A 13,267-nucleotide genomic window follows, 5' to 3' on the forward strand; every position below is an offset into this window, starting at 1 on the left:
TAATCGACTGCTGCCGCTGCCGCCGACGACGAGGGTGCGCGTCGTACGCGCGTCGCTCGCCACACACCGCCGCCGACAGCGAGTCTTCGGTGGTGTACCCTACACTGCTCGGCGCGCCCACCCGAAGCGCGCTCTGTTAATCTGACGAGCAATACAACTGAACGAAGCGGCCACCAGATTAAATAAGTATAGATTTCAGCTGTAAATAATCAAAATTATAATATAACATTATAATTTATGATATTATTGCTAAAAATAATAAATTATTTTTATATTTTATTCATTATAAGAAACTAGTTTGTGCAACATTAACTAGTGTACTACTTAATTCGTAATACTTTTATTATTAGAAAACGAAAAACTAATTTTTATGAGAGGAAGGTGCAGGGTGTGATTAGCATCAATTATTTTTTTAGGTGCAACACGATTGCGAACGAATGTCACTTATCAAAGAATTTGTTTTTTTAGCCAAAAAATAAACAATTGCAAAGTTTTTATAGGCTATATTACCAAGTTTATAATTTTTGATAATGTTTTATTTTGTTTGGGAATTCAATTTAAACATTTTCTTTTTTTTTTTTTTTAATAAAAACTATTTTACATTAATAATACAATGTTAAATTATAAACTAAAATAAAATTATACAAAATAATATTTAGTGTTTAAAATGTTGATTAATTCAAACAATTTTCATGGTATAAATATTAATAATACCTAATGTATAATACGTTAAAAACTGAAAAAAAGTAACAAAATATTAGTTTTAAAAAAAATTTTCTACATTTTTTCCTGTGTGGGAATTTCCAATTTTTTGTAAATATAAAATTAAATCCTTGTGGATTTTATAATCATTATAATTTTTGAATGTTGATTCAAGTTTAGATTTATCTTTTTTGGTCATAGGGTTGTATACATTGTTTTTAATAGCGTAATGGCAGAAAACCCTTATACTATTTTATTATTTTAAAAATCATTATTTAAAAATTTTTAATTGATTAACACCAAATTTGGCAACACCATACGATTAAAGGCAGGTAAAAACGTTCGCAATCGTGCTACGGGAAAAGGTCCGTTCCCAATCGTTCCATTCGCAACCGTATATCACCCATTTTTATAATGCCTTCTTTGGTCTGCAGAAAAAAAATAAACTTTGAAAATGCTGAAATGTGTTTTAAATATGATATTGAGATTTTTGAAATTGAGTTAGTATATTTGTATTTTTAAAACTTTTAAATTCTGAGCGGAGTGATAAATGTATTGACTTTATAATGGCATGTATTTTTGTATTTAAGTACTCGATAATTTGTTAGCGAAATTCTCCGATTTATATATTTATTCATATATCTACTTAGTGATATTATAGGCTGACAGATCGTTTCCGTTCAGAATCGTTTTTCGTATACAATGGTTTATCATAAAATTAAATTTTAACACACCCATAATAGTGATCCACTCAACACCTAGTATACAGAAGAGCGGTATAATACTTACTTATTTACCTTTTAAATACATTTTCGATGTAGTTGAAGTGTCCTGTAATTCACCAACTACTAAGAAAAAATAGAACACAAAAGAATTATGTATTTAAAAAAATAAAGAACAAATTATAATTAAAAACAGTTGCTTAGATTTTAAATCTCATTATTTACTTGATAAAATATGTATATACTAAAACTTAATAATAATTATGTGGCCTGGCAATGATTTTAAAATGTTTTTAATTATTTTGGTTAGTATTTATAATTAAAATTTGAATTGACCTGCCTGGTACAATTACTTATTTTTATATTTCGTAAATAAATTAATTCAATCGTAATAATTTTTCTATGATAGTTTAATATACACTAAAATTTAAGAGAATTATAAAAATGAACACTCTGATTGTTTTAAAGGGCGTTATGCCACAAATTGTCTTAAATAGGTGTTAATATTTTAGAATTTACTATTATTCATATTTTATAACTATTATCATCAATAAAAAAGTTATTCCAAATATTTAAGTATATTAAAGAGGTGATAATTTTTTTCAATTTATAGGAAGAGTGAGATTTTTGAAAATCTACAAAGGGGGCGTAGGATAAAAAAAATTTGGGAATCACTGTCTTAAGCAAAGAGTTATACGAGTAGGTATTAAAAAATTTCCAACTTTAATATTAATTTTTATTATTTAAGTAATCATTGACACAAGTCAAATATTCGTTAATAATAATGTTTTAAATTTTGATAGTAAGGTTAAAATATTATTTGTTTGATTGTTTTCTTTTCCAGAATTGATCTATAATAATAATTAAATAACATATTTTAATACTAATTATATGTATAAATTATGCTAATAAGTAATATATATCGTTTACTCTTGTTATGCATAGTAAGACGATATGTATATAATATATACTTACTATCACTAGATTAAAGATTTTGCATTCGTGAAATAAATTATACAAACTATTGCATTACGATTTTTGCTAACATATTAGGTTCAGTATTATACTGTGTTCTGTATGTAGTTTATATAACTATAATTTAATTACTTAATACTTATTATGTGGCTTCCTTTTCCCATGCATATTTTGTTAATAGGTGCTATACCGAGTGTATTTTCCGTAAAAATATATTACATATGACATGAAAAGTAAGCATACGGAATGCAGTTAAAAGCGTTTTATTCTTGTGTTTAATTTGGTATTTACGAGTAATACTACAGTTGTGTGTGTCATAAATGTAATGTCCAATCTTAAATAACTGCTATTATTTGTTAATAAACTTTTGCTAATTCTAAACGATATGATATAAAAATGATGTGCGTTCATCCAAGTATATAATACTCTGTTTATCTGAATTCCGGAGTTACCTATGAGGTAAAAAAGTCGTATTTTTTTATAACCTAAAAAAATTAAAAAAAAAAAAAAGAATAAATAAATAAACAGTAGTTGGTATTTTCTACCCGAGGGGACGCGTTATACTAAATGACTTTTCTATCCCCAAGGTCTCAAAAACTAATGCTTACACGAACTATACTCTAAAACATATCCTTACCCTTCTACACCTACCTATTGTAGCGCGATAATCTAGTCAACCAATTTCGTTCTTATAATGGTTTACTGTCCCCATATAGCGGGAACACGCCGAGAAACACCTCAGGGCCAATAACAACGATCTCCATCAACCCTCCACGTACCATCATAGAACGGCTCGGTCGATCATATAATAAAATTAAATCGCCAACGTCATATAAAATGAGCATAATTCAATTTAAACAGACTTTTATTAGTACGACTTTGGATGTCGCGATTACGATGTCAATAATTATTAATAAACGAGTCATATCGCATCACCAACCACGCGCGATGCAACAATAATTTCCGTTGCTATACTACACTCATGCCGGATTCGTTGGTGGCGGTTTGTTATTGTAATCATTAGTACGTACACAACTAAAACACTTCAAATAACAACAAACAGTAGATTTTCGACTGCAGTGAATAGTGATCAATCCTTTCTAAATGACGTTCAAGTCTTTAAGTTTTCAGAACACTTTTGTATTGTAGAGTCCCGCGTATGGGACTACGAGTAGGTATATAAGACGTACGTCTCAAGTCATGGTGTTATACATTATATGATATAGACACGAAAAAATGCGTTCCTATTTAATATAAAAATATTATATATTGTTATAAATAATAAAAATGAGCCGGTGGTCGTTGAGCATTTATGTAATTGTGCGGCGATGAAAGATGATTGAGAAGACGTCGTGTGTACGAATATATATAGGTATATATATATATATATATATACGAGAGCGCGCGGGACGAGGGAAGGGTGAAAAACGGGCGGAGGGATATTATTCGTTTTGAAACGGAATATTATTATTTCTGTTTTACAAATAGCGTCCGGTCATTAAACGCGATTAATAATCTACGGAACTACGGTGATTATATTAAACGCGGTACGACGGTTGCTAAATTATAACAATAATAATATGAATACCGTATAACAGAACATATTATAATAATATCATGTACCTATAAGGTATATATTACATATATATATATTATATATGTGTTTTTATATATTGTATACTCGTGTGTATTATATATATATATATATATATATATATATACACACTCACACACCGCGTACCTACGATATCCCGGCAACGAGCACGCACGACGAACGCGGAAAACGACGATGACGACCGGACCGAGTAGGCGTGTGTGAGGCACGCGTAGGCAACGGCGGGCCATCTACCACACGCGGCCGCCGCGTCGTGCGGATGCGGCTACCCGTCTCGCGTATACAACGATCAAAATAATAATAATTGACGCCTACTGCAGCACCACGCACAGTTGCATCGGTGGCGTTTGCTGTTTGGTGCGCGTTTGTCGCCGGCCAGACACAAACGAAGTAATAACGTCATATCGCACACACACACGTTCCCCTCTCGTCGTTATACACGGATAGTTGTAATAAATCGTCTACGCGGATAATAATAACAAAAATAGCAATATTAATATCGTAATAATAATATTTGAGATTATCGCGTAGAGCAGTGGTGCTTTTAACGCGGTTAATAAATTAAAGAAAATATTTACGCGTAGACATAATGCCTATATACAATATGTATATCATGACGTGGCGTTCGGGCAGGATAATAATACCGATATTATAATATATTATGTTATAATATTATGTTGTCAGTCGCGCGCAGTCGGCTCCGTCGTACTTGGTGAATAATATATGCGCTTGCATCATAAAAGCGCGCTCCACAACTCTCACATCGCGTCGTCGATAGCTACGTTTTTTATTTTCGTTTTTAAATACTCATCGATGGCTATTGCTCTGCACGGGGAGTCGCAAAGCGTTTCGCGTTAAGGGTTACGGATATTATTCAGTTTAAAACGCGTGTTTTTTAACCATTAAAATAGATCGATTAACCGACGTTTAAAATATTCGGTCATCAGTGTCAGTAATTTTTTTGATTCATTTTTTTTTCACACCGCGATAATGGTTAGTAACACAGTCGATGGTCATTATACATATTATTGTATTTTTGTTTCAATTGTTATTATTTTTTGTCCGGAATGAGATCTGCAGGTAACAGGTACTTATATATATCGTATTTTATTAATATCTCACTAATAAGGATTTACACTATTAGATAAGTGATAGGTAACCGTAGTCTGTAAAAAGGTATCATAAAATATGCAAACCGATGTGTCCGAATAATAAAACAAATAATGCATTCTTTATTAAACTATAGCTAGATTCCGTAAAATTCAGTTTTCATGTTTGCAATAAATAATAATGTTTGAAGACAAAATAAAATGTAGGTCGTAGGTGGTAGATATAACATTTAGAAAAATTTTACATTGAAAAAGATAATAACAAAAGACATGCTAAATGTATTAAGTGCTCAGTTGAAAAAGTTTGTTTAGTCAATATGATCTGTCGTATAATTAAATTACGTAAGCCATTATAACTCATAATATACCTTACTTTATTCTTTTTGACGATTCTAAAACTCTTATTTTTCGCTTAAAAGATAATGGTATATTTTATTTTTATTTATTATTATTTATAATATCCCAAATAAATCTATAATATATTATGAATAATAAAAAAACATATGTTTTCATGGTAGATTTCATTGGTGAATGGTAAAATTATTTAAGTTGGTTATTTATTTCCGATGAACAACAACAATAATAATAATAATTTGATGTGTTTCGGACGAAACACATTAAACTACGGCGGGCATTCGTGAATGTTGCATTACAATATTTGCAAATTGCAGTAGTACAACTATCTATATTTGTCATTTACTCGAAATTTTGTTGGTTTATTATTCACGATTGTATTTGTATTAGTCATAATCTCCGAGTACTATAACAATAAGTGATAAATTAAATAACCATTCAACTATCTTTCGTAACGATAACTTCGATATTGTGAGAAAACGATCACGTGCCAATATTTATTTTATTTTTATTTTTTGTTAAATTCGTCGTTTTACCATAATACATCAATATTTAATACAATGATTTATATACAGCAACAATACGATACAGCTTATCATCAATGATATGATGCCGTTGTAATAATAACAATATGATATCACGCTCCTCGGAACGAAACGCGTTGTATATACACATACGACGGCTGTATCCACTGGCCACTTGGGAGTCGAGACTATATCGTGTTAGCGTAATCATATTATTATAACGTTGCCATATCGTTAGTGTCATCTCTACTTGTTTAGTGCTCAATATGGTATAATATTTTGTATGCTCAATAACCTGCACTCATACTCGCACAGAATGTCTCATCACGATCATCTTTAGAAGATACCTGCAGTTGCCCGAGCACGACATGTAATACGCTTGTATTTCTATGTATTAGCTTTCTGTCAAAACTTTCACAAACACACTCAACTATTTGAATACTTAATAGAATAAGTGATTAAACTTTTAGAATATATAAATAAATTAGCCGTCTCGGGTTAGGAGAGAGACGAGGACACGCGTTTTAATTTTCTTATCACGAGTGCATCGAAAAATACGACAAATCATACCAACGAATAATAATTATTAGGTAGTAACATCGTAATATATAAAATAATCCCTCGTACTTTGAATATTGTCGGTTTTCGTGTATTAAAGTTTTGTGAAAAATGTAGTCGAAAAAGAGTGTAGGACGGACGAGAACCGTGACGATTCGATTGTGTAGTATATCATGAACATCACGTGAAACGGTTTCGTAGTTATCGTAGGCGGATCGATAGGTCGTGTGTGCGTCGATATACCTGTACGGTTGTTAAAATGTCAAACACTCGCCAAACCATACCTAGTCAAAATGGCAATAATTGAACGTTATACCGTACTTAACACTGTGGTCACGATTTTTCGCAGAAGCACTGAGTGGTGCGGGCGAGGCGAGCACCGAAGAGGCAGCTTCGTCGTGGAGTTCGGCCGTATCGGAGGACCACACGTCGCCGGACAGCTGCGCCACGAGCAACAGCCGGCCCGGTTCCACGGTCGACCACCGACGCGATCGCCACAGCCGTCCGCCGTCGTACGCAACGGCCGGTGCCGCAGCCGCAGCCGCCGTCGCCGCTGTCACAGCCGCAGCGAACTCCACCGACGCCAACCCATACGCATGCCAATACTGCGACAAGACGTTTCCCCGAGGCAGCTACCTGAAAAAACACGAACAGGTGGGTTTCGGTTCCGTTTTGTTTTGTTTTTTGTTTTATACCTACCTATATACCTACCTATACCTACCTAAGCGTATAATGATATTACAGCAAACTACTGTAGAGTACACGCTCAGATTATTTAGACGCATAATACAATGTTTTTATGAACTATTAAATAATTATTAGTTCTACTATAATATGTCGAATGATCAATTTTAAAATATATTAAATACAATATGATAACACATTGAAGTAAAATGAAACTCTATTTTTTAAATATTAATAAAAATAAATTTCCAATAAAATCCGGTCGAACGAAAAACATTTTATTCGATATTTAAAATTATTTGCGATATCCATGGATCTAAAAACTCAATCCTTTTTATACGATAAAAAATATTTTCTAGTTTCAGTTTCTAGATTTGATTAATTCAAGTACAATATATTATTAGGTAAAAGAAATATACAACTATACAAAATTTTGCACAACAAGTATTAAGTAGGTGGTTTATATATCGTGAAAGAGGCGCGATGTAGGAGGACTCCCAATAGAGCTACCTACTTAGGGAAATTTTTTTTTTTTACAAAATAATATAAAAAAACAAAATTGATATATGGAAAATAGTTGTAAGATGATCGGATCATTCCTGCCTCAAAAAAAAAAAAAAAAAACTGTGACAGATACAAAAATTAAAGTAAAAATCACATTAAAGCTAGCTAATATGTAAATTCCTTACTATTAATAATTTAACGAATCGTCAATATTCCCCGGAGTTCAGGTCTACACGGGATAACAATATATTAAAATGTATATATTATGTTAGATCACTAAAACTTTTTTTGATTGATGAATGATGCTAGACATTTATATTTTAGAACATTTTTTTCTTAACATTACTAGCGTTATTGTATCTATGCGGATATTTTTCTCTAGATTCCTGATTCATGCACCTGATATACATACTAAATTATATATTTTATTATTATTTATTATACTGGTAGGGTGTCGTCGGCCAGCTTGACGAAATTTATCGTTTTTTAGACATGGTGGGGAAAAACTGTTTCTCGAGGGGTCGGTGCAGCATGTTCTGTAAACACGTCGTACACATTCATTATAATGACGATATAATATTATTGTATTACAATATACAAGCGGTAGTGTATAATACAGTGTGCAGCTGGGGTGTTTTTCAATGTATGAAAGTAGGTATAGTAGGTATACCCAAGATGAGATTATTGTTTTGTTTTATTTAATTCTTTTAATATTCCATAAATCCGAGTACAATCACAACAATAAACGACCATTTTTGGGAACAGAAGAGTTTTGTTTTTATTTTGCTTTTACAGATGTGTGTTCACATAATTGTATTATTATTATTACTACTACGTATTTATACACATAACTAATATAGTAAATTCAATATTTTCAACTCACGCAATTCTTACCTTTTATGTATTATATTATATACGAGTGAACTAGAAGTTACCACAAATTTTCCAACTTAACGTGATTTCTGAGAAAAGCTCAAGTTGAAAACACAAAACAATATGAACAATCCAGTAATTCCAATGGATTTAAAATCATATCTTTGTTAAAACAGACGGACTACTAATAGTAAACTCCTAACTCGATAGTGACATTTATTTCATATAATACAATAGTCACCATCATTGTATGTATTTTTTTTTCATTATCAAAAATAAAATAATACGAGTTGGCAATACAATTTTGAAAGAACGCGATAATTTAGTACTGGGCTCAATAAATATTATAAATATTAAAAAAATATAATTTTCGACGAAAGTAATATAGTTTTTAAATAAATAAACTATCTCTAGTTAAAAATATCACGTGAAAAAAAAACAGGCAACTCATTTCTGAACATAGTAAATATCGAGTGTACATATTTGTTGAATAGGTCACAGAAAATATTAGTATAAGTAATTGATGTGTGAGTGTGTTAAATTTAAATCCATTGATTAATGATTGTATACGAAATAAATTCTGAGTAAAAGCACACCACGAGTCGTAGGCCTATCAGCTTCGATTAATTTATCTTAAAGGTGTTTTATAATATTATATTTTTATTACTAATTAATTTTTCTGCTAGTAATACATAATAATACGGTAGTCGGAGCTAAAATATTAAACGTGCAATATTTTTATTTTTTTTTTTTGACAAAATCATTGTATAATAAATATCATGTTATATTTTAATATAGCGTTATTAATTTATGATATATTATAGCTATCAAAAAATCAAAATAAATGTACTTAATGTAGAATGTCGTTTAAATATAGGCAAATCTTTAAACATATTTTTTCAATGTAATTTACTCGATTTACTCGATTTATCTGTCTAGTACAATACTATATCACCAGACAGTAGTATTATAATTTAAGCATAATTTCTTACGCCCATTATATAATGGACGTATGTTAATATATTATATGGGGTGTTATCGGTTATCGGATTAACGGCGTAGAGAGAGGGGATGATCACTGAGCACTTTGTGTCATGGCTGATGTATCTATTGATTACACGAATATGTGTTATCATAATAATAAGTAATAACTAATAATACATCATAGATAGGTAGTCCTTGTCTACAGGCGAAGTGCAGTAACGTAGTTATTCAATAGGTGTAACAATGACCACAATACCACTAGGTAGGTAACGCATAAGTACCGCGTAGAGGTAATAAGTTGTAAACAACTTATACTAACATAAACTATTCGTGTTTCGAACATAAAATGGCGCACAGATTACAAGTTATGTATATATATGTACATATTATTATATCGTATATTATTATTATTATTATTATTATAAATACGAAAAGACGAAGAAGAAGGCAAACGGGCAATACGCGTATATAATATATAGCTGACCGAGGTCTGAGATCGGCCCCGGCCTCGTCCGATAAGGTGTGAAGGCGCTCAACTCGCCCGAAGATGTCCGCGGTACCTATATAAATATGTTATATAATATATACGATATGATATATCATAATATATACGTATAATATATAGAATAACATGAAGACATACGCACACACACACACATACTAAACCACGTCGTATCATATATTAATATTATTGTTTTCATCATGTGTATATTATTTATTATTATTATTATTCGCGTTTAACACGCGGCTTTGCGTGTGACCTAAAACACCAAGTGTGCGTGTGTCGTATACGTCGGACGACCGACCTCCGTACGACGATGCAGTTGCATGTGCTTCGAAAAATCGCCTATATTATTATTATTATTATTATGTTTACCGCCGTCTGTGCAGCATCTGCTGCGCGATCACCATTGGGATCCCCTAGTGGCGCAGCGGTTAGGAGTAAATTTCTGTTTTTTTTTTTTTTTTTTTTTTTTGTTTCTGTCATCGTCGGTTCACACGTTATCATTTGTATTAATATTATGTACGTATATATATAAATTACTAAAGTTACAACTGCGGAATATACGTGTGTACACACACGCGCACAAAAAAACTCGACCGATTCACGTACACGTATATATTATGTATAAAAAAAAATTGTGTTTCATTGTATATATGACGTGTATGTAGTTATATACATATTATATTACAACACATATTAAAGATTTCTCAAGACCACGCAGGGACCACGCGAGATGAAAAAAAAAAGACATTGATGATTCAGTGAATTACAAACGATTTACATTTAAAAATCTTATTATTGCGTTTCAAATTAATTTATTCGTATGCACCATATAATATTTAAAAAATGTATCTATTAAACGTGTTTCGGAAAATACCGTAAGTGTTAAGGCGAGTTTAGGTGTTTTATATTATATCCTATTCACATTTTTACTTATCCATAAAAAGTAATTAAATCTAAAGAAAGCTACGTTTAGAATTTCAATTAAACTAAAGCTGAAATTTGCAACTTAACTGGAACCTGTAATGTATTATAATAATTTCACCAGATTTAAAATGCTGATGATATATTTAATAATTTTACTATGACCACTAATAAATAGAATACGATGGGCTAATTAAAATATTATTGATCGATTAAAATAAAATAAAAAAATTTCTTAAGTTGAATAATGGTTGTCACTATTGTCAGATATCAGGATAAAAATGCAGATAAGTGTTTTGACATCGACTAACTCGTCATTGAGTGTTTAATTTTAATACATATCTCGTCTTCTATGCCTACAACATGAAACTACTAAAATTTACATCGTGTTTGTTGATAAGTTAGATTAGGCACTAGCTTTGAGAAGTCACTTAAACCCGTTTAAAAGAAAAAAATAACATTGAATTCTTTTGACGTAATTTATTTAATGAGCTACCGTTCCATTTAGACGCTCTCCTTTAAATGAGTGCCGAGTGCCAGTAAAATACCTATTATTTGTTTACTTTCTATACTCGATATACATTTAAAGAATCCATTTTTACTACAAATAAAAAAGTTTTTGATAAATGTGTCAAAATAAACAACATTGCTTAGGTACACCATTAAGTTACTGACACCTAAAAATTGATTTTACCTGATTTGTACTGAATTAATTATATTTTGGTTATTAACAAAAAATTAGTATAACACGTATTAAAATGAATATTAAAATAAATAAATAATGTTTTCACGTACCTAGTTAATAATCATGTTATGGAAATAAAACATACAATAATAATAAAAATAGATAGAAGTGTAAACTATAAACAATAAACATATAAAATTCGTATGTCATATTTATTCAAATTATACCTAATTATAATAGCGGGTCACTGCTTAAGAACATTAAAAACTTGCTATTTGCTACTAAAATAATCAATACAATTAGTTTATGAAGAAAAATAAAAATTGCTCACCGTCACCGATATGACGTATTATACAACATATTTTATAAAATCAATATACAAGAATCATTTTTTAATCGTTTAAAGGATTACTGAATTATGATTAATGTATAATTACTACCTGGGTGGCCGATGGGAGGCGACTTGCATATAAATATTGTGTGTCACTTTTTTTGATAATAATAGAATGAAAGTCAAATGCGGGTGCCCTGGTAGGTAACTCGAGTGGTCCTCGGGCTGATCCGATAGTCGTCAAAAATATATCATATTCGTTTAAAGAGAACAATATTATACGCATTTGTATTGTCATCGTTTATATTATTATCATAACTCTTGGATAGAGAGATGCGATGAAACACAAAAACAATTTTGTCATCGCTCAAACACTTCCGTGACTGTATTTATTTTTTTATTTTTTTTTTGTTTTCGTCTGTATAACAAACAAAAAGTACCATTTCACAAATCGCTCTTAAACGTAGGTACTTTTCTTCGATTGAAATTCTAGGAAGTATATACAATACGATTATTGGTATTATATAATATCATATATATATACTCAATAATGCGCGGGCGTGGGTGTATTTTTTTTTATATTTTACGAAACGTGTTTGCGTCTTTCTTATGATTACCGTTCATAATATTATATAACGTTTTCGCAGACACGATTGATCATCTGTACTGTATAATATGAGGGACGACGACGATAAGAACGAAATTGCAGTGTATCGCGTATTACATTCAAACCGATTGAATGTCAAAATGTGAAGAGAAGGAAAAAAAATCGCACACGAGAACGGTCTAGTTCTACGACGGTGCACATAACGACGGCATGCGCGCGCCGCGTGTACTGCATTATACCCGTGCAAACCTGTAATGCGTTTCTAATGCGCACGAGGAGAACGGCGGCGGTCCCAAAGTTGCAGCAATGTGCAATGTGCATGCAGCATCTGCGGACGACGGAAATCGCAACGATAATAATAATATATGTCGTCGTACGTTCTCCTCTGTCTCCGTCACTCGCACTCGATCTTCCCGTCGCGCTGCCACCGCCGCCGAGACGAAGGAGCACGTCCGTCACTCGTCATCGTCGCCGCCGCTGCAGCCGTCGCCCCTGGGTGGTTGGTGCTCTCTCGACCAGCGCGCGCGGCGTCCTTGTTTGTTTGTAAATGGGCTCGAAAACTGGTTTCACGTGTATAATATAGGTACCCGTACACTTTTTTTTTTTTTTTT

The 13,267-nt window shown here is 31.7% G+C and overlaps 1 protein-coding gene across 2 annotated transcripts in view; it reads left to right on the forward strand.

The window, feature by feature from the left end:
* LOC112603159 (zinc finger protein 423) overlaps positions 1–13,267 on the forward strand; it is a 118,040-nt gene that overhangs the window by 87,983 nt on the left and 16,790 nt on the right. The window contains exon 4 of one of the 2 annotated variants that reach the window (XM_025351607.1): positions 6,909–7,213. In XM_025351607.1, coding sequence (XP_025207392.1) covers positions 6,909–7,213 — 305 coding nt within the window. The remainder of the gene's footprint in view (positions 1–6,908; positions 7,214–13,267) is intronic. The other variant, XM_025351608.1, reaches the window with a different exon arrangement.

Source organism: Melanaphis sacchari, unplaced genomic scaffold (genome assembly GCF_002803265.2).
Source record: "Melanaphis sacchari strain LSU unplaced genomic scaffold, SCAv2.0 Contig98_pilon_pilon, whole genome shotgun sequence".
NCBI classification, from domain to species: Eukaryota; Metazoa; Arthropoda; class Insecta; order Hemiptera; family Aphididae; genus Melanaphis; species Melanaphis sacchari.